A 20,817-nucleotide genomic window follows, 5' to 3' on the forward strand; every position below is an offset into this window, starting at 1 on the left:
TTTATGAAAACATTCCAAGATTTTCTCCATATAATGGACTTCAATGGGAACCAAACGGTTCAAGGTCCAAAAGACATTTTGAATTCGTTCATTTTTAAGAACAAGTTCGAACAGGAGAGTCACAAGCGCGCATCACAGAACAGAGCAAGGCGACCATTTGAGCTTTTAAAACTTAAACTTTGTTATTTTTTTTTTAAATGAGCGATCGTTTCGTTTGATAAGACCCTTATTCATCATCTTGAATCGTTTAAAGCCCTTTGAACAGTTTGCAGTTTGCACTGAAACTGTCTTTTGAACCTTGAACCGTTTGGTTCCCATTGAAGTCCATTATATGGAGAAAAATCCTGGAAAGTTTTCATCAAAAACCTTAATTTCTTTTCAACTGAAGAAAGAATGACATGGATATATTGGATGACATGGGGGTAAGTAAATTATCAGCAGAAGTTTTTTTGAAAAGTGAACTACTCCTTTAAAAAAATCTAGTTTCCACAAAAACTGTTTTCAACATTGATGATCATAATAATAAGAAATATTTACAAAATTGCAAAATTTGCAATGCTTCATGGGATAGGTAGTTTATTTATCGGACTTCTAAAATGATTTTGTTTTAAAACAAAGTTTGCTTTGTGATTCATCTCAAAGCTGGTTGGTTGGAATCTGAAAATGCCCAAATCTTCCAGAACCCAAGTGTAGTCTCTGTTGTGCTCTATAGCTTTTAGAGCTGAGCAGCACAACACATGCATTCATAAACATGCAGTGACAAATCCTCAATCAGGCGGAATGAAATCTGATCTCAAAGCTGCGATCAGGTATATCTGAGGAAATGGCGATGCGTAAATGTGTTTGCAGGAGGTGATTTCATGTTTCTTTAGGGAACTGCATGCTTCTATGCCTTTGTGTGAGATTATGAGAGTGACATGCATGCCTCATGTGATGTCTGCAGATAAATCACCAGCCAGTGTTTTGTTGGAGGAAGTGAGCCGTTGGGAATGGGCATCTACTGACAAAATACATGATTAAAGGAAGGCCACCATGTTTCAATGCATCAGAGGTGCTGATTAGCATTGACTTTCCAGAGCTATCAGCATTATATTATAACGGCATTTACAAGACTCAAGGTCTATTTTATGTCGACCGTTAGAAGGCCTTAATGTATTTTCCATTCTGCTTGTGTCTGATGCATTTTATCTCATTTTTGGTGATAAAATACTGTTACTCGAGAAATAGTTTTTTTTTGTGTGTGTGTGTGTGTGTGTGTGTGTGCATGTTTATAGGAAACACTGAGACACCTTTGTTGAATGGATCAAGACCAGCCATTAAATACAGTGTTAGGAGAATACAGTTGACTGTGAATAATAGTGCACTTTTAATTATGGGTTTTCACAGATTGTTTGCCTGGAATTTTGTCACAGGGTTCCTATTCAGTTTGGAAAAGTATGGAATTTTATTTTTTAATTAAATTTTTTTTGAGTAATTTCCAATATAATTTAATATTTTTGTTCCCTATTCAGTTTTCTAAAACGTAAAATTAATAATAAAAAATGTAATTATCATAAAAGCAGAGTGTTTCCATGGAAAAGTTTACTGATCCTTTAGTGATTGTCGAAAACAGTTGAATAAATCCAAGGCACACTTTCATCACGCAAAACTCTTTATCTTTTTCCAAGCAAGTCTTTTTTTGCCATCTAAATCAGACGGTACTTTGCAGTTTGGTGTTCAATGAATATCAAACAAACCATGAATAAAGTATCAAACCAATGTTTCAGAGGTGAATATATGGAAGTTATAAATCATTTTAGGTTAATTCTCATAATGATGCTAGCCAGTTGTGCCCAATCCTGCTGGACTGTCCTGGGGTGCGTTTCCCGCACAACGAGGTAGTTCACTGATTCACTACCATAGTACGATGCATCGTTGGAAAAATCAACTAGCTAGTCACGACTGTTTCCCGAAACCCACTGTCGCAAACTATCGTTCAACCACGCTGGTTTTGCACGTTGTGGAGTAATAACTACTCTTAATGAAACTGTTTGAGATCCAATAAACGCTAGATTTGTTAATATACATTACAGACATGTCCTCTGAGGACTTTGTCTAATTGTTTTCAGTTATTTTGCTTTATTACCAGACTCAATATTTGGCTCGTTCTTAGGCTACGTTCACACTGTAGGGCTTAATGCTCAATTGCGATTTTTTTTTAAAATTCTATTTTTTTGAAAGGCCGTTCACATTTCCAATTAAATGCGACCTTTTGTGATCTCCTGTGTGAACGTGAAATGACCCAGAAGTGACCCGCATGCGCAGAAGAGTAATCAACGGTCAACGACGTCACTTGTTGTTTGCGGAATAGTTCTTTTTTTCCGTATGTTGCGAGCTTTTGTTTTATTATTATTATTGCCACAGCCCATATACAAACACAGACAACAATTATTTTATCGACGGGCAAAGTTTGCACATAAATGTAAGATTTTTCCGATCCTCACCGACCTCGTCATAAAACCCGTTTAATTGATAGTGCGCGTCCTCGGCGCTTTGTCACCGGCGTCCGTGGTGCGACACTGGTGGCTGGTGTTGCCAGATTGGGTGTTTTCTCGCTACATTTTAAGGCATGTTTACATGTGTTTTAGCCAGGTTTTCGCCTGGAAGGCTCTATAGAAATCTGGCACCCTACTGTACGAAGTTATACTGACAGAGAGCGCACGTTCACAGGCACCAGAATGTTCACAGTAATGTTCATCAGGCAGTAATACCCCAGATAGCAAACTGACATTGAATCAACATGGAAATATGACATCGAAACAATGTTGATCTGACATTGTTTTGCTCATCGAATTAACTTTGAACCAACGTCAGACGCGTCATTCTTTCCAAACTAACGCAAAATCAACTTGAAATCAACGCGTTGTTTCAACGTTATGAAAGCAAACCAATTTTCGATTTTCATTTAGCTTTGAAGAATGCCGCATCTGACGTTGGTTCAACGTTAATTCGATGAGCAAAATCAACGTTGTTTCAATGTCATGAGAGACGTCGTTTCCACGTTGATTCAATGTCAGTTTGCTGTCTGGGACAGTATGTTTATTTTGGGCGAACGTGAACTGTCATGTTCGCCCAAAATATGAACGCGTTCATGCACTATCGTTCATTGAACGCGTTCAGGCACAACACTGGGGAAGAGACTCGTCTTCAGCGGCCCATAACAGCGCAGAAACGCGTTGGAGTTAGCGTGTATTGGCTAGCTACAGGTGCGTGCAATGACGTGCGGGTCGGATATATGTGACCTGGCCGTTCAGATTGAAGTCGCATTTCAAAAGATCGGATACATATCGGATTTGGACCACATACCCAAGTGGCCTGGGTCGCATTTGAAAAGATCGGATCTGTGTTGTTCAGACTGTCGTGAAAAAATCAGATACAGGTCGCATAGGGGCAAAAAAAATCGGAATTAGGTCGTTTCAGCCTGCAGTGTGAACGTAGCCTTTAATAGTAGAGCACGTTCGCACATGCGCACTCTTCAAACACGTTACTTCAAATCTTTTGAAAAACTAAAAGACGTAAATTCCATTTGTATGTATTCTAAATAAAAGGCACTGGTTGTACTGAATGTCAGCTTGCTTATTTTGCTCAAGATAAGGATTTATTACGTCCAAATGTCATGCAAAATAGAAACTATGCCTCTGTCCTTCAAACCACACAACTCTGCGATGCTATTTGTGAATGTTTGTTGGAACGATGGTTTCGGGAAACACCGACTCGTTAAAACTATGCTGATAACGATGGAACTGGCGACCTAAAGATGCTTTCGGGAAAGCAGGATTGGGCACCCTTGATGTAAGCGCATGTTATAACATTGAGAAAACAAAAAACAAAACAAAAATATTTACAGATGACTACTATATACCAAATGTAATACTTAACATAAAGATGTATGAACCATTTATGTTTAAATATGGTCTGAAAAAGGCTACAGAAAGGTCTGGAATTTTGAAATGGAAAATGTAGGAACACTGTTATAAATTTGGAACGTGACATTTTCTCCCTCAAATTCAGCTGCCTTTTAATCAGGACACGTATCTTGATTATACAGTATGTCGGAATGCTAGAAGTGAAAAGATTTGGGGAGGAATTGATTAAATATGAAACTTTTTAACTATATTGAACAGCAGATAAAATATCTCTACTTTTCAGTGCTAAAGCTGCATTGCAGAGGAAGACGAGGACATATTTCCCCTGGAACTGACTTTTGGAAATTGCTTCTTTATCAAAACATTGTACAAGTAAATCTGTCTTTGCTCTGGGCTGTATCTCCGGTACACACAAATATGTGTGATGTGTTGCATTTAGATTGGAACAGTTGTGATTCCTACCATTTTTAAACACCTTAAAATGTTTTGCTGTCTCAATTTTCTAAGAGCAATTTATTTTCCTTTGATGTCAGTAAGTAGTTTTTGTGCCCAGTTGAGGAATTGTGTCTGTGCTGGTTTCTGCTAGTGCGTGACATCTTGTCTTTTCGGCATGTTTAAATCCCTTAAACTTTTGATTGGCTGCTCAAAATTTTATATCAACTCTTTCGGTTTTGTGTGCAACGAAATGTTTTTGTGTGAGTATCAAATTCTCTATCTTATTCCGTGTGAGTGACGTAAAGGTCAGGGATGTGTGGCTAGGCTGTCATTAGCCAGTACCTCATATTTGAGCTGTGAATTCACCCTCATTCAACATTCATGCTGTCTTTAAGTTTTAACGAACATTCATCATGCCTCAGGCTGCCCACATGCGTAAAATGTATCACTTGCATGACGCTGACAATTGGCAAACAGGTTAATTATGTGGGTCTTGCTTCTAAAAGGGTTGCTTTTAACTCTATAGACATATTAAACTGAAGTTAATATGAAGTGAACATGAAACAAAGTATTGCAGATCCTAACAAAACATTGAAAGCATTACACAAGAGCACTCAAGGTTAAGAGGTAATGGGCCAGATTTACGAGTGAAAAGTTCTACTCGTGATCTACTGATGACAAGACACAACTGGATCATTTCCATAACGACCAACACGTGATCAAAGCGCAAATGGGAGTGAAACGCAATCTACCAAAAGCAGCGCCTGGTTTAAGAAATGCTTTTTTTAGGGGCCAGAAAAGAATGCTTGACTAGCGCAAACCTTAGTAAATCACCTTGCATGATTTATTTAAATGCTCCCAGCCCGTTCTCATCCCAAGGCGTCATATACTGACGCTTTTGACATTTCGTCTACATCCAACGCACATGGCACCCTTTATTCACCATGGTCTCTTCTTTCTTCCTTTTCCCCTATTATTGTTCGGTCTGAAACGGCGCCTAGTGATGAATGGTTGTTGTCTGGGTGGAAATTCGGGAGAAAGATCGGTCCGGGAGATTTTCGGTTGGGCCTTTGAAATTCGTGAGTCTCCCAGAAAAATCGGGAGGGTTGGCATATGTGTGACGTGCAATAAGGTCAGCCACAAAAATGACCTTTTCAGCTCTTATTTTTCCATTGCATGTCAATAGTAAATCCTGACATTAGTTTTTTAACTCCAAAAGAGGGGTTGCGCTCAAAATGTCAACGGAAAACTGGTCAAAAGTAAAGTTAAACACAATGGATAATGTTGCAACCTGCTATCGGTTAAACAAACAGGTAGCCCCGCCCCAAACTCACACTATTGGATGTGGCAACATGCCAGTGTTTACTTTTGCTGCATATTAAACTGGGATGAGAGTTGGCATTGACAAAAATGACACATATCATCTAACAGTTTTCTCTGTTTGATTGTAATTAAAATGACATTCACATTTGTTGAACAACATCATTTTCTTTCCTCACGGGGAGTGTCTGTGAAGGTATAAAGGGGCTCTGTTGGTGGCACCCTAACAGACTCCATTAACTTTCATTTCCACTGTCATCCATTCTAAAGTGGGCCGTTAGTTTGGTGCATCAGGGTAACTGATCGGCTAATCTGTCTTTGATTTATGTGCAAGGAGAAGGGAGGACTTAGCACAGGGCTCTGAAGGAATTGATTACTGACATGGTTAATTGGCTAAACCCGCTGGTACACTAAGACAGGCTTATTGGAAATGTCAAATCAAGCACTTCATTTGCATTCATGATGTATGGTGTCTATTCTGGCTTCTGCCAATGCAGCATTAGCAGACACACTTTGCGATGGAGCGAGGCTGTGGTTTCAGACTACCGTTGAAATCTCGTAACTGACCATCTGTCTTTTCACTACTGCAGCTCTGTACGTTTATGGACACTTGATCGCAGTGTTGGTTCTTTGCATGCTCACTTAAAATAGCATGATGACGGTGAAGTACACTATGTAATTTCTCACACCATTATGTGCCTCTCTATAGTAATTAACTCAGTTACACTTTGTTATAAGGTGTTATTTTTACAGTGTAATGAATTACTGAGGAATATTAACCAACTGCATGTACTTACTATAGGGTTACAACATTTTGAACAAAAAGCTGAGAAAATCACATTTTTGTTAAAGAATACGTCTGGATCGGATTCAGAACGATGATCAAAACATAGATTGAGTAGATTGAGATCATCAACACCCCCGAAGCAGCACCTGGATCGACATTTCGTTTGGTAATGTTAGGCAGTTTTGATTCATATGGTGTTGAAAGTTTGATGATCAGGTTATTTTTACCTGCGCATAAGCAATGCTTTTATCGCTTGTTTCTGCTTTTTTTTTTTTTTTTCAATGTTTTGACCCGGAGATTCTCGATTCTTTCAGAAAACGCATAAAAGCACCCCCTACCATAAAACAGTGAAAACATTGATCGCCGGGAATTTCTGTCAATGGCAGGAAAGCGCTGTTTTCATAAATGATGGCAAAAACCCATTAATTGCAGGGAAAGAGTTAACATGAGTTACAGAGCAACAAAGTTACATTTTAGTTCTAGTTTTAGTTTAGTTTAGTTCATCAATCTTACAATTGGACTATGTATGCTAAACAATATATTTGTGACTTTTAGCATACCATTATTATTATTTTTTTTAAGGAATACTATTATTTTTTACAAAACTATGTTGTAAAGATGCATGGTATTTAAATTTGTCAAATGGCCCGGAAGTCTTACGTTTTTTAAAATACACACACTCTAAAAAATGCTGGGTTGTTTCGACCCAATTTTGGGTAAAATATGGGCAATCCCAGTCATTGGGTTAAAAATGTATTTTAAAAATGTAAACCAATGGCTGGGTTTGTCCATATTTTACCCAATTTTGGGTTAAAACAACCCAGCATTGTGTAGAGTGCATAAAAGTAACAGTAACTGTTCATTTCTAGATAGACAAGAGTTGCCAGCTTTACATACTAGGCTGAAGTGAGATTTTGAACACATGGGCTGAATAACATGTGCCTATTTGCCATCACATGTCAGCCCGTTCTCATCCTTTAGCGTCATATAGGTGACGCTATATGACAAAACGGCCAAATATTATGCATGGCACCCTTTATCGTTAAAGGGTTAATTCACCCAAAAATGAAAATTCTGTCAGTATTTACTCACCCTCATGTTGTTCCAAACCTCTATGTGTTTATTTGTTCTGCTGTACACAAAGGAAGATATTTGGAAGAATGACATTGTTTTAATCAAACAGATCTCATTCCCCATTGACTACTTACTATGGTAGTCAATGGGGAATGAGAGAAGGCAAAAGCACCATCTTTATATGACTCCAAGTTCAAGATTTTTAGTGTTTTGAAAATCTTGCCCTCTGGCAAAGCTCTCACCTCAATTCACATTTATCTGTATTTAAACTTGAGTAGGGAATGTCCAATACTGTCACTGTCGTCATTCAAGAATTCGACATTCATTTCAAGACAAAATGTCACGTTAGCTAACGAATAGTATTATTCCATTATATGTTATGACTTTGCAGCTAGCGTCATATTTTTCACCTTCACACATCTCTCTCCACTCGCCTACCTAAGCATCTGAAAAGAGATTGCATGAATAGGCATTCACTGGAACCCGGCAGGCAGAGAACATATTGGAAATACTGCATGGCCTGCAGGACTGCAAGAGTGTGAAGGACGGATATTGAGTGAAACATAGCTTCATTCAATAATACACACAACATATTAGTTTCTTCTGAAAACATCTTTGTTGAAATTGTTTTTCTTTGTTCGAACACATAGGGTCTTGAAGTATTTCAGGTTCAAAATACAGTAAGTTAAGCGGTGTTGCTAGCAGCTGTGTATGGTTCAAATCAGAAATGTGCAGGTTTCTTTGTTGTTGATCATCACTGATATTACTTCTTCTGCACAAAAATGTGTTGGAACTGTGATAGCGGTGAGACTGAACTTCTGCTTGTGTGTTACTATTGTAATTCAAATGCACCCACTTAATTTTTACTTAACTTTACAATTGGTGCACTAATGTGGATTAATTCATGCTTAACTGATGCACAGATCATTTTGAGTTAATGTATGACTCATGAAGATCTAAACCATTCATTAATGATTACTGCATCAGCAGATGAATTGATTCATTAATATTGTAAATGAATTGCTATTGATTAAATTTAGCTTCATGAAATAATTCCTTAACTTAATCATAATGATTTGCAAGGATATCATTATGTTATGACTTTTAATTGATTATCTGTGAATTAGTTATAAGCATGAATTGTTGCATATTAGTGCACCTGTAAAGTGTTACAAATTATTATTTTAACTATTTTGTTTGCCTATGTTATAAAGTACAGAACTTACTGGCTTTACATGCTGATGACATGCGCTGCTGATAACTTTGCACAGACAAATTTAGTGTGTGATTTTATAGTTTCATATTCACACATTGACTGCATGCGATGTGCCAGTAAATTAATTGCGACTTATCACATATATTTTCGGAGAAAAGCCCCCAAATTAAGACAAATTCAAACTGAACTGAATCTGAAATTTGAAACCCTAAAATGATTAACCGAAATAAATACAAACTAAATCTAATCTAAAACTTAAACTGAAAAAAATGATATAGATATATGCATGTTAACTTTTTTTCTTTTTAAACCAGAATAACAGTCTGTGTATATGGTGCATGCATAATCAGAATGACAAAATATGACTCTGTGGTGGTGTAATGGATTGTATTGTTGTATTGCTTAACATGTATGTTTCACATTCCAAGATACAAGTTGTAGCATTTATTTTAACAGCTATAGATAGATTTACTTTCCAACTAGATAGTGAATGACAGTGACTGATTTTAAATCACAAAGTCACTTAACCCTCAGGTGCTCTTCAATTTTTGAAAAAATTTATGTTTTGAAATGTTAAAAATCACAGCTTCATCGGAATGTTACGAAACTTGGTGACTTTTATTCCATTGGGTATGTGAACACACAAAAAATTGAGGTCATGATCCGAGCATGCTAAGTGGTCGTAAAAAAAATAGTCACACTTGTGCTCTTCGGTCAAAAATGACCGACCATAGGAAATGAATGGGAAATTGACAAAAACACAAAAACTTTGAGAATTTTTGTGTGTACAATCTACAAATCGGCCACGATGCAGAAAAAAAGTGCTCAGCGTTGAAGGGGTGACACTGTAAAACATCAAGAGTTCAAAACAGACATACCCACCCCTACGCACACACACACACAAAACATAAACACACAAAAACACCAATAAATTGTGATTAAATAAATCTGTTTTGAATATTTAAAAATCACAGCTTCTTCAGAAAATTACGAAACTTGGTGACTTTTATGGCATTGGGCATGTGAACACACAAAAAAATTGAGGTCATGATTCGAGCAATTTAAGTGGTCGTAAAAAAATGAGTCACGCTTTTGCTCTTCTGTCAAAAATGACAACCCATAGGAAATGAATGGGAAATTGATACAAAAAAAAATTCTCTGAATTTTTGTATGTACAATCTACAAATCGGCCACAATTCTAAAAAAAAAAAAAAGTACACCGCAAGAAAGGGGTGACACTCTACAACATCTAGAGTGCAAAACAGACACACCCACCAACACAGACACACACACACATACAAACACACTTTTATACACATACACACCAATACATTTTGATAACAAAAAGTATGTTTTGAATTTTTAAAAATCACAGCTTCATCGCGATGTTACGAAACTTGGTGACTTTTATGGCATTATGTATGTGAACACACAAAAAAATTGAGGTCATGATCTGAGCATGCTAAGTGGTCTTAAAAAAATAGTCACACTTGTGGTCTTTGGTCAAAAATGACCCCAAAAATGGGTTTGGATGGATCATTGTGATCTCTCTTTGTTTTTCTCCCACTACTGCTGATCCACTGTAGACACTGCATGTGGACCAAGTCCTGTCCTTCCCGGGCTTGGTACAAGAGGTCTTCTTCTTGCTCTCTGGCATCTGGCTGTTTTCCTAGTATCTTTAGCTGATGGCGTTGGACAGTTTGTTTATGTTAGTCCACCAAAATCCAAACAAAATGTAGTAAAGCTTGGTCCACTGTTTCGGAAAGAGAAGGGCCCGGTCATAAACTGGGCCCTGGAGTGTTTTGTTCACCACAAGATTACGTATATAGTGTATCTCAAAGAAACTGCGTCATTTGAAGAACCATAAACAGTTATATAGCCTTACACACACACACTGCGCTGTGTAACTATACTAAACTTGATCTTCATGAGTGTCAGATTTTTGTGTAATGAGGAAAAAATATGACATTCATCACGCCGTACAGTTCTAGTCATTAGAGCAGAAATGATCATCACACATTACAGAATCCAGTCTCAAGGGCCAATTGTTCAGGGCTTAACAAACAAGCTTTACTTCACTTCCATATGAATTAGTTCAAAAATGTCTCCCTCATGGCCACAATTTCCAGTCGTTAATGTAAATCTCGAATAAACAAAGACAAGGAATAAATTACACATGCATCAGGAACTAAAGTTAAGAAAGTAACGTCCCTCATTAATATGCGTCCTAGCCTGGTGGAAGGAGAGGACAGGTTTGTTTAATTGAAGTAATGAATTGTCTCATTGTGTTTGGTTTGATCAAACTGTGGCTGTTTTTTTTTAAAGACTATTCCCTCCCTAATCCAGCTCAGGCACTAATGTTGAACAATGCTCTAATAAGATATAGAAAGTCTCATTTTGCCTGCTGTCATGTTGATTTATTCTCATGTCTGTATTCATGATACATTGCCTTCCCTGCCTCCACAAAACTCTCTGCATATGGTTGCATCTGTCAGAAAGCCTTTGAGTTTTTTGGGAACAAAATACCAGCCCACAGGTTCTGCTATTCCCGACTGGGGCTGAAAAACATCACAAAAACATATACAGACAAGCACACAGATGGATGAAAAGCCATGTCAAAGACATGCAATGATGCTTTTCAACAGTGAGCTGGTAATTTGCTTTTCGGTCCAAACATGTGGTTGTGATTTTACTTCTTATTTGACGTTGTCATTAGTCCAAAACGCTAGCACGTGCATAAATCTGTTAGATGTTGAAATAATGTATTTTCTCATTTTGTTTGAATTTAGTTCAGAGCACTTTTCTCGTTGAATTTAATCAGGGGATTAACAGATGGTGTTGCAACCTGAAGTATATTTTATGTATCTGTCTGTATGTATTTCAGGAAACGTGTCACATCTATTCTTTTATTTAAATGCATTCATTCTGACTCTTTAAGCAATGCCTAGTTACATCCAGTATTAGAAAAAGTCATTTTGATTTCCCCAAGTAATACATAATGAATACGATAAAAACAAATGTGTTTTCTCATGCAAAATAGGTGTAGGTAATTGGCTAAAATATCTACCATTCGTTCCTAAATTTGAATAATATTTTAATTCAAAATATTTTGAATATGTATGACCCAAATGTATCGCAATCATGTTTGTCAGACATTTTCCAAACTTTTCTGCAATTAAAATTGAATATTTTGTGCTCTGTCAAAGTTATACTTCTCAATCTAGACAGGTACTGCATATACATGTCAATATACAATTCAAGTAAATATACAATTTACAAAGGGTTTACATAAGTAAACAAAAGCATACATATAAATATGTACAGACCCGGATAAGCAGGCTGTCGTTAGTAAAAGTGAATAATAACATTTGAACAGCAGATGGGATGTGATTGTATCTAATGAAGTGTAGGTGTTTGAGGGTGGCCAGCGAAACCTGATGGTTAATTGATAGGCGTTTTGTGTGGAAATGGGGATCTTTTTGAATGTTGGCCATTGTTTATGATGCTGCAGTACCACTTACCAGCCACTTAAACCCGTTGGTTGTTTGCTCTCCTAATGATATCGGTAAAGTACACTATACATATAAAACCAGATCCCTTCCTTATTAAATTAAGCCCATTTCCTTTAGCTTGGCAGGTACTGCTTTCTGCAGGGAGAGACTGTCTTATAGCGGGAGACACCTGTTCCAGTGATGAGACCTGCAGCCCGCGCCTTCGGACCCTTCGCCAATGCGTTGCCGGGAACGGCAGCATGAAACTCGGTCCTGGGGCCCGCAGTCAGTGTGCAAATGCTGTCTCTGCGCTGTTGTCCAGCCCTCTGCACGGCTGCCAGTGCAGACGAGGCATGAAGAGAGAGAAAAACTGTCTCAGCATATATTGGAGTCTCCACCAATCTGGAATGCATGGTGAGTAACACAACAATTCCTTTCTTTGTATTGGGGGGGGGGGGGGTTGATTGCGATTTCACTTTTTTGATTTTAAATAGTGTGTAATGTTGCTGTTGGTGCATGAACAGTATCTGCAAAGTTGCAGCGCTGAAAGTTCAGTTTAAGCAGAGATATCGTCTTTTAAATATCAGGAAGTATATTGCCTACAAAAACGACTCAATTGGGAATACAGCTGGGTTTTAGACGTCACTAACCCATACATTTACATCAACCCTCCCTCCGGAATATGAAAAAAATGGCATGGCCATATTTCTGCGGCTCGCCGAGTGTGTTGTGTTCACCCAGCTGTCAGGTCTTCTGTGTTCGAGCTTCCCACGGACGCTGTACTTCGTCAACAATGGATACAATTTATGTTCGATTAGGTTCCTGAAAATGACAATCGTAATTTAGCTCTCTGTGCTGCGCATTTTATGGAAGACAGCTTCCAGAATCCCCACGAATTCAATGCCGGATTCAACAAGAAACTGTTACTAAAACATGAAGCAGTTTCAACTTTAAAACCAGAGGCAGCAGTTGTTGGGCCACAACCTGTAAGTAGGCTAAGACTTAATCATTTTAAATGTATTTGCATGTATAATTCCAGACGTAGCCTTGTGTTTTATTTTTTTCAAATGCCAGCGCTGGCTTTAGCTCTAGCCCAGAATGAAATCTCACTGATATGTAGATTGTAAAAATATAAACCCATTTCACACTTTAAAGAACCCTTTAAAAATCAGGCACAGACAAAACATCTACTGTGATATAAGTATTTCAAGTGCATGTAGAAAGTTTTAGATTTGTAAGAATACACAGCAACTTTTGAATGCAGTCAAAGCTGTGGTGTATTGTAAATGGGATAGTTCTAACTACATCTGCTATCAAGTCACACCTTATGACATTGTAAATAAAACTTCATTATGCCTGTTTTTGATTAAAAACACCTAGTATTGAAACATAAAAACAGAATAAAAACAGTATTGCTGGACTCCACATGATTCCCTAATATTTATTGTTCTCTATAAAACATTTAATAAAGGATTTCATTTCTGAAACAAGGTGTTTGTTCTTGCAGGGCTTAACCTGGTAGAGAACTATCCATATGAAGCAGTGCAGAAAGGCTATGACTTTGTCCGTCTAGCCTCCATCACCGCAGGTAAGATCAATTTAATACAATATGGCAATTCACTGCACAACCTGACTTTTTAAATAACGCTTTAGTAATGCAAAACTGATATACTAAACAATGAAAATCCTCTTTAATGAAAAAGAATGTGCGTAGAATGTAATAGAATGTAAAAGAAACAATGTAAAACCTTGACGTACATGTGAAGGGAGAAAAATGCATTGCAATGGATGTAATCATAACATTTAATTTCAATATGTGTCTTTATCTAGATCCTCTTTGTATTGTGACTGATTAGAATGGAGCTTATGGGTTAGAAAAATACTTAATTAACAAAAAAAAGAACAGTTAGAAATAATTAAACAGACACACATGCACACTGGCAACACACAGGGACCCTATACAATAATCTTAACTTCAAATATCATGGTTCCCAGAACATCTCATTATCATGTGTATTAGCAGTGCAAATGTAACTCCAGTGTGGGAGAGTCTCAGTCGTTGTGTATTAGCGTTGCTCTGAAACTTGTTTTCATTGTCATTTCCTTTAGTTATACCCTTGTTGTTTCTCAGCTGTCTTGGAAATTAGTCAGTGTCTCGTTTGTTTGTTGAAGCTTTGTGTCTGGACTGGATTGTTCATCTCACAAAGAATCAACAAAGCTTTTATCTGAATGATATGGACAGACATTCTAGGCTCTTCTGTGATTATTAATGGCAATGAAATAAAATGATTTCTTGGAAAGATGTTTTTTACTGCTTTCCTTTTCATTTGTTTCATCTCCTTTCACATCAAGAGGCATTTCCTTTGGTCGTAATGAGTTGTGCCTCAGAGTAGTCTGCTTATTTGAGTTGTCTGAACATCTTACATTACCCCTGCATTTCCTTTTTTTCAGAACATGATGTTTTATTAACAAAGTTCGGGAGGAGCCCGTACAGATAACCATTTAAATTAGTGCGACAGATGGTGTATGTACCCTCTGTCCCTGCATCCCTCCACCACCCCATATCTTCAATCATGTACACTCTAAAAAATGCTGGTTTGTTTTAACCCAATTTTGGGTAAAATATGGACAAACCCAGCCATTGGGTTAAAAATGTAATTTAAAAATGTAACCCAATGGCTGGGTTTGTCCATATTTCAAAACAACCCAGCATTTTTCAGAGTGAACTGTTCAGATACTTCAGAGCCCTCCCCATCGAACAGCAGGCCAAATACGCATAATTATAAAAAAAAAAGTCATAATGACAATATGAGAAAACTGTGAATGCTACATATTCTAATCTTCATTATCATAATTTCAACTCTTTTCGAAACATTTTATTCTCAAAAATGAATTTTCGCAATGTTACAGTTTTATTCTCAATACTTTTAACATGCCACTAAAATGCAGTTGCAGATTTACAGCCTAGGCAGTGTTGCTAAAACTATTTGACTTTGGGTCTTTTTGTTTTCTATATTTCTTTTTAGTTTAAAACTAAAAAGAAATATAGAAAACAAAAAGACCCAAAGTCAAAACACTGATTTAATGAGCCAAATGTAACATCTTTTAAATATCAATAGAACCTTATAGCAATAGAAGACTGATCCAGCCAAATTGGTCTTGAAAAGAGGAACAAGGTGCTGCAAAGAACCATTGAAGTCTGATGTTTTGATGTATCCGACTCAAATCCATTTAGTTGTTTGTAGGCTGAACAGCAAAAAGCCTCACAGAGATTGACTGTCAGCACACATTCTTCAACTCTCATTTAAATACAAAGTTTCTCACAGTTTTGACGCTTTCCCAATTTGCTCCTTTCCATTTGTAGTCCCACAAAACCTTGTGCATTGAAAACGGCCACTCATCTCTACTCACTCTGTGCCGCTGTATGGTGATACTTATTCTGTCCCTTATGAGTCAAAATGTCAGGATGGACATGCAGTTTCACATAATATTTTCATCCTCTTGTCATATGTCTATACTGAACATTATTTAGCCAAACCTTTGACCTGTGCTATAATATTTGAGACCCGATCAGTCTTATCATGAACTTGGGAGCATTTGGACTTTAAGTGCTTTCACACTAGAACTTTCGATTAACAGTTTTCCAAACTCCCAAATCCGCTTCAGAAAGGTTGTCTGGTGTTGATTGGTTTTGTTGATTTGTGTACTTACATTATCCTATCAATGACATCATTACCTTGTTAACCTCAATTTCCGGTTATATTTTGAAGAAACCATGGAAACACCAAAGAGACTTTAATATATTATGTGATTTATTACAAAGGTGAGCAACTATTTGGAAATATTCATTGACAGAAAACCAATAATTGTTTTACAGCTTAACACAGTTAGTCTTTTTGTTTAAGTTCTTTTTTCTTGATTTACCATGAGTACAAAGGCGTCATTAAGCTACGTCTTTGTGTTGAATAAACGACCTCTAGTGGCGAAAAATTACATAGTGTGCCTTTAATGACGTGCGCCTCAGCCTTCTCCTGCTTTGTCATTACATGATGAGTTCAGATGCAAAAGCCTCTAAGTGCCATTTGAAATTTTCTTCTAAAATGATCATTTTTATCAAGCTTGTATATTTAAGTTCAGTAATTTCACTTAAATGGCAATGAAGATTACCTATTAATTGCCATTTAAGTGAACTTAAATATACAAGCTTGATAAAAATGACCATTCTAGAAGAAAATTTCAAATGGCATTTAGAGGCTTTTGCATCTGAACTCATCACATAGTAACAGGGGTAAACAGCTGCCACTTTAATGACAGAAATGTACAGCGGGTTTGGACCCAAATATACCGTGTAAACACAATCTAATTGTGGCAGGGAGTGGGAGGAGCAATCAGACCAAGTAATTAAATAGAGTGTGAAAGCACCCTTAGGCTCAATCCCAATTCACCTACCCCTTGTTTTCGAGTGTAATCCTTGACCCTTAAAACAGAGTTACAACATTTATTCATTTAGCTGACACTTTTATCCAAAGCAACTTACAAATGCTGTATATGTCAGAGGTGGCACGCCTCTGGAGCAACTAGGGGTTAAGTGTCTTGCTCAGGGACACATTGGTGTCTCGCAGTGGATTCGAACCCGGGTCTCTCAAGCCAAAGGCATGTGTCTTATCCATTGTGCCGGTGATCCACTGCGTCGGTGATGGCTCTGCTGTTACAGAGTTTTTATAGAATTTCTCCATGACAACGACTGACAATCAGCGCAGCTGCTCTTAACTTTGAGGAAACATGATGATTATAACATTCCTTCCTCGAAATGTATGTATTTTCTGATTCGGAAAGGGAATTTATTAATTTAAATGAGTATAGTATTATTATCAGAGTAAATAAAGTGCATGGTGATATCATCTGGCACTGAATTTAAATGTTTGCGAAGCCATCTCGCCGGTGTTTTGCGATGCATTATGTGAACTTTCTCGTAGCCCTCCGATTGGAAAAAATCTCAGTTTCGAGGGCCTAGCCCTACCCCTCGATCTCAACAAGAATCAGGACACCCTACCCCTAGACCTGAACTCGCAAAACCAAGGGGTAGGGCCAAGGGATAGGGGCAAGGGGTGAATTGAGATTGAGCCTTGGTCTTGTTTCAGATTTGAGACTGATTCCATAACTGCACTGTCTGAATCATTCAGACCCTCTTCAGGTCTCTGTCTTGCCTCGACCCTCTTTTTCTTGACTCAACCTACTCAAGTCTCGGCCTGGACTCTGGTCCCGACTACAACCAGGGCCAGAGGGGAGAAAGGTGGTGACGATTCGGCATTCCGATTTCCTCAACATAACTGGAACGCAATTTCAACCAAGGGGCACCCATAACACTGCCTTTGACTTTAAACTTTTGAACCTTTGATGGAGTAAAGTCTTGTCCAGTCTATTCTGGCCAATAACCACCCATTTAAACAGGTAGAGACTCTCTGACTGACACGTAAAACAACCAACCCAAGTTCATTTTGTTTTAGTTGGTGCTTAGGAGCAAGTGCATCTAAAATGAATCATAGCGCAGTAATAAAAAATGTGGCAAAAATAATTTATTCTCCTCGACTGGCAGTACAGAAAACCAATTTTGTCATCAGAATTTTGGTTTATACAATGAGGCTGAGACCAACTGGATATTATCTACACTGTGTGACCAAGCAGACCTGATTTTATCACTTCACTCAGTCCTAAAGATTGAATTTGAGAAACATTTGAATTCTCCACAGATTCCGAGGTCGGGATGACAACAGTGAACCGCTGCCTGGATGCGGCCAAAGCTTGCAACATCGACGATGTGTGCCAGAAACTGCGCACGGAGTATGTGTCAACATGCATCAAGCCATCCACCAAGTCGGGTTTGTGTAACCAATCAAGGTGCAACAAGGCCTTGCGGCGGTTCTTCGACCGTGTGCCTCCGGAGTACACCCACGAGCTGCTGTTCTGCCCTTGCAGTGACATGGCCTGTTCGGAGAGACGGCGACAGACCATTGTGCCCAGCTGCTCCTATGAGGGAGAAGATAAACCCAGCTGCCTCTCCCAGATGAGGATCTGTAAGGCAGACTATGTTTGTAGGTCAGTTTCGGAGGCCTCTCCTCTCTTTGAGCTTGGACGGGCACGTACCATGTGGGCGGCAAGATTAAAAAAAACTCACCTTACGTGCACTCTTTTCTCAGGGCAAAGGAAGCTGTGGCTTTTCTATAGCTGTCTAGAGCAAAGAGAGTACTCATGTATTACTGCAGATAAGAAAAGAGCATTTCTTCAAATTCCTTGTAATCCATGTCTGTAAAAATGCCCATTGGACAGTCAAGCTATGATAATGTTTTCGAAGTAAAGCTGCAAACCCGTGCCAGATAAAAAGTTAGAGGAAATCAGATTCAACATCTTCATCAATACTTTATTGGCATAATAATGACATACTATTATGGATCCCCAAACAGTATACAGCAGAAACTATGCATAACAGAAATAAAACCATCTGTTGATGATTCATTGGTATTAAAGAGAGGATCTAAACAAGCTTTGAAGGTTGTGAGGTAGCATTTTCTCCCTTCCAATAACAGATTAACTGACTCAGATGTCTTAGTGAATAATGTCAAGAAATGCAGCATGGAATGATTATGAGGATGACTATATTTATCAAAGTCGTTGTCATTATTTTGGCATTTAAATCAACTGGTCGCAGGTCACTGGCAGTGTCATGGAAATAAAAAGAGTGAATTATGAAAAATCAAAATATCTAAAATTAGTGAGTCTAAAAGTGGGGGAATATGCTGCCCATAATGTTTTTACTTTTGTATGTGAAAAAAAAGTTTCTGTTTTGGGATGTCATTTGATGTCCAGTTTATTTTAAAATGTATTGTGAAGTGAATCCAGTTGAGAAGCAGATTGACACCATGTTGGTGATCGTCTTCATGTCTATGTCAGTATGGCTGACACACTTATTAGGATGTTTCTGTCTACTTGGTTGCTGCCCATACATATAACAGTTGTGTCTGTTCTTCAGGTCTCGTTTGGCCCAGTTTCAGTATGACTGCCAGCCAGAAGAGCAGTCTGCCAGTGGCTGCAAGCAGGGAAACTATGCAGCATGTCTTATTGCTTACACCGGACTGATAGGTGAGTATTCTATAATTGTTCTGCAACTCAGTATAGCAAAGGATGTTCATGTGATTGTGGCTGTTTCTTTTTCGTGTACATTTAAATGGAGCAAGGCTTGTGTAATTAATTTAGAGTGTAATACCTTTGTTATTCATTTCCTCAAAGATACACAGGGACACCTGTGTGTCTGTGATTAGAGACTATAAAACTACCCAGGCACTTTCAAAGTCATGGAGAGATTGATTTCACTTCCCTATAAAACAGATTGAAAGTGATATTTTTTATGAGGCTTTTTGTTACCTAAACACTTTCTGTTTGTTAAGTTCTGCTTACGCTCATTTGATATATATTGAGCAAACAGAATCCCCTAAAATAAATTGCTTTTTTAAACAAAAACTTTTTATTCGACAAACATACTTTTGACAGGAAATTTGAAATATAAAATATTATTATATATGTATACTGTATATTTATAATTCATTCATATAAATATACAGTGTGTGCGTATATACTGTATGTGTATATATATATATATATATATATATATATATATATATATGTATGTGTGTATATATATATATATATATATATATATATATATATATACACTGATGATGTAATACTTCTCCTAACAAGGCTACATAGCAAGGTTTGGTAAATTAAAGACAAAAACAAAACGAAAAAAAAAAAAATAGCCCATGATTTATTCACCCTGAAGCCATCCTACCATCCTTTCAGACGAATACAATCGGAGTTCTATTAAAAAATGTAGTGTTAGAAAATATCCATATTCAAAACTTTATCGACTAAAATAACTAGATTCCAGCAGACGGCCATACACACTACTCCTACGTCATACATCATCAAGTGTTACTCTTTATTAACCTATGATGGCTTTAGGGTGAGTAAATCATGGGCTAAATTTAATTTTTGGGTGAACTATCCCTTTAAGATGGCAAGCAAACTATCACTTCTTGTAATCAACCTGTTGAATGCAGGAAAAATGGGTTTGAAAATGAAAAACGAAATGAAAAATTATTTGGTCCCCATGAGGAAAGCAGCCAATAAATCATACAAAATTGTGTTCTTTCTTTTTTTTTTTTTTTTTTTTTTTTTGAAAATGTAAAAATGGAAAGGTTTTTAGGATTAGGGGATAAAATATACATTTTGCACAGTATAAAAATCATTATGTTTGTGGAAATGGATATACAGTGTATATATGCTCTTTTGTGTAGTGATCATGTAATGGAAATCACAAAAGTCACCATTCTCACACAGGCCTTTTGGTATTGCAGGCAGCTCAATCACCCCAAACTATGTGGACAACTCCACATCCAACGTGTCTCCATGGTGCTCGTGTTCAGCCAGCGGGAATCTGAGAGATCAGTGCAAAGACTTCCTGAACTATTTTACAGACAACGTCTGTCTAAGTGAGTCATCTGTCTAAGTTAAATCATCTGTGTCAGCCAT

General features: G+C 37.5%; 1 protein-coding gene across 2 annotated transcripts in view; it reads left to right on the top strand.

Annotated features, from left to right (window-relative positions):
- The window catches only part of gfra4b (GDNF family receptor alpha 4b), a 117,672-nt gene that overhangs the window by 85,973 nt on the left and 10,882 nt on the right, over positions 1-20,817 (top strand). For both annotated transcript variants that reach the window (XM_089134782.1, XM_039648412.2), the window contains exons 2-6: positions 12,367-12,642; positions 13,736-13,816; positions 17,979-18,324; positions 19,256-19,365; positions 20,643-20,777. In XM_089134782.1, the coding sequence (XP_088990908.1) occupies positions 12,489-12,642; positions 13,736-13,816; positions 17,979-18,324; positions 19,256-19,365; positions 20,643-20,777 (826 nt within the window). In that variant the 5' untranslated portion in view covers positions 12,367-12,488. The remainder of the gene's footprint in view (positions 1-12,366; positions 12,643-13,735; positions 13,817-17,978; positions 18,325-19,255; positions 19,366-20,642; positions 20,778-20,817) is intronic.

Source organism: Pimephales promelas, chromosome 9, assembly GCF_988280905.1.
Source record: "Pimephales promelas chromosome 9, fPimPro1.hap1.1, whole genome shotgun sequence".
NCBI lineage: Eukaryota > Metazoa > Chordata > Actinopteri > Cypriniformes > Leuciscidae > Pimephales > Pimephales promelas.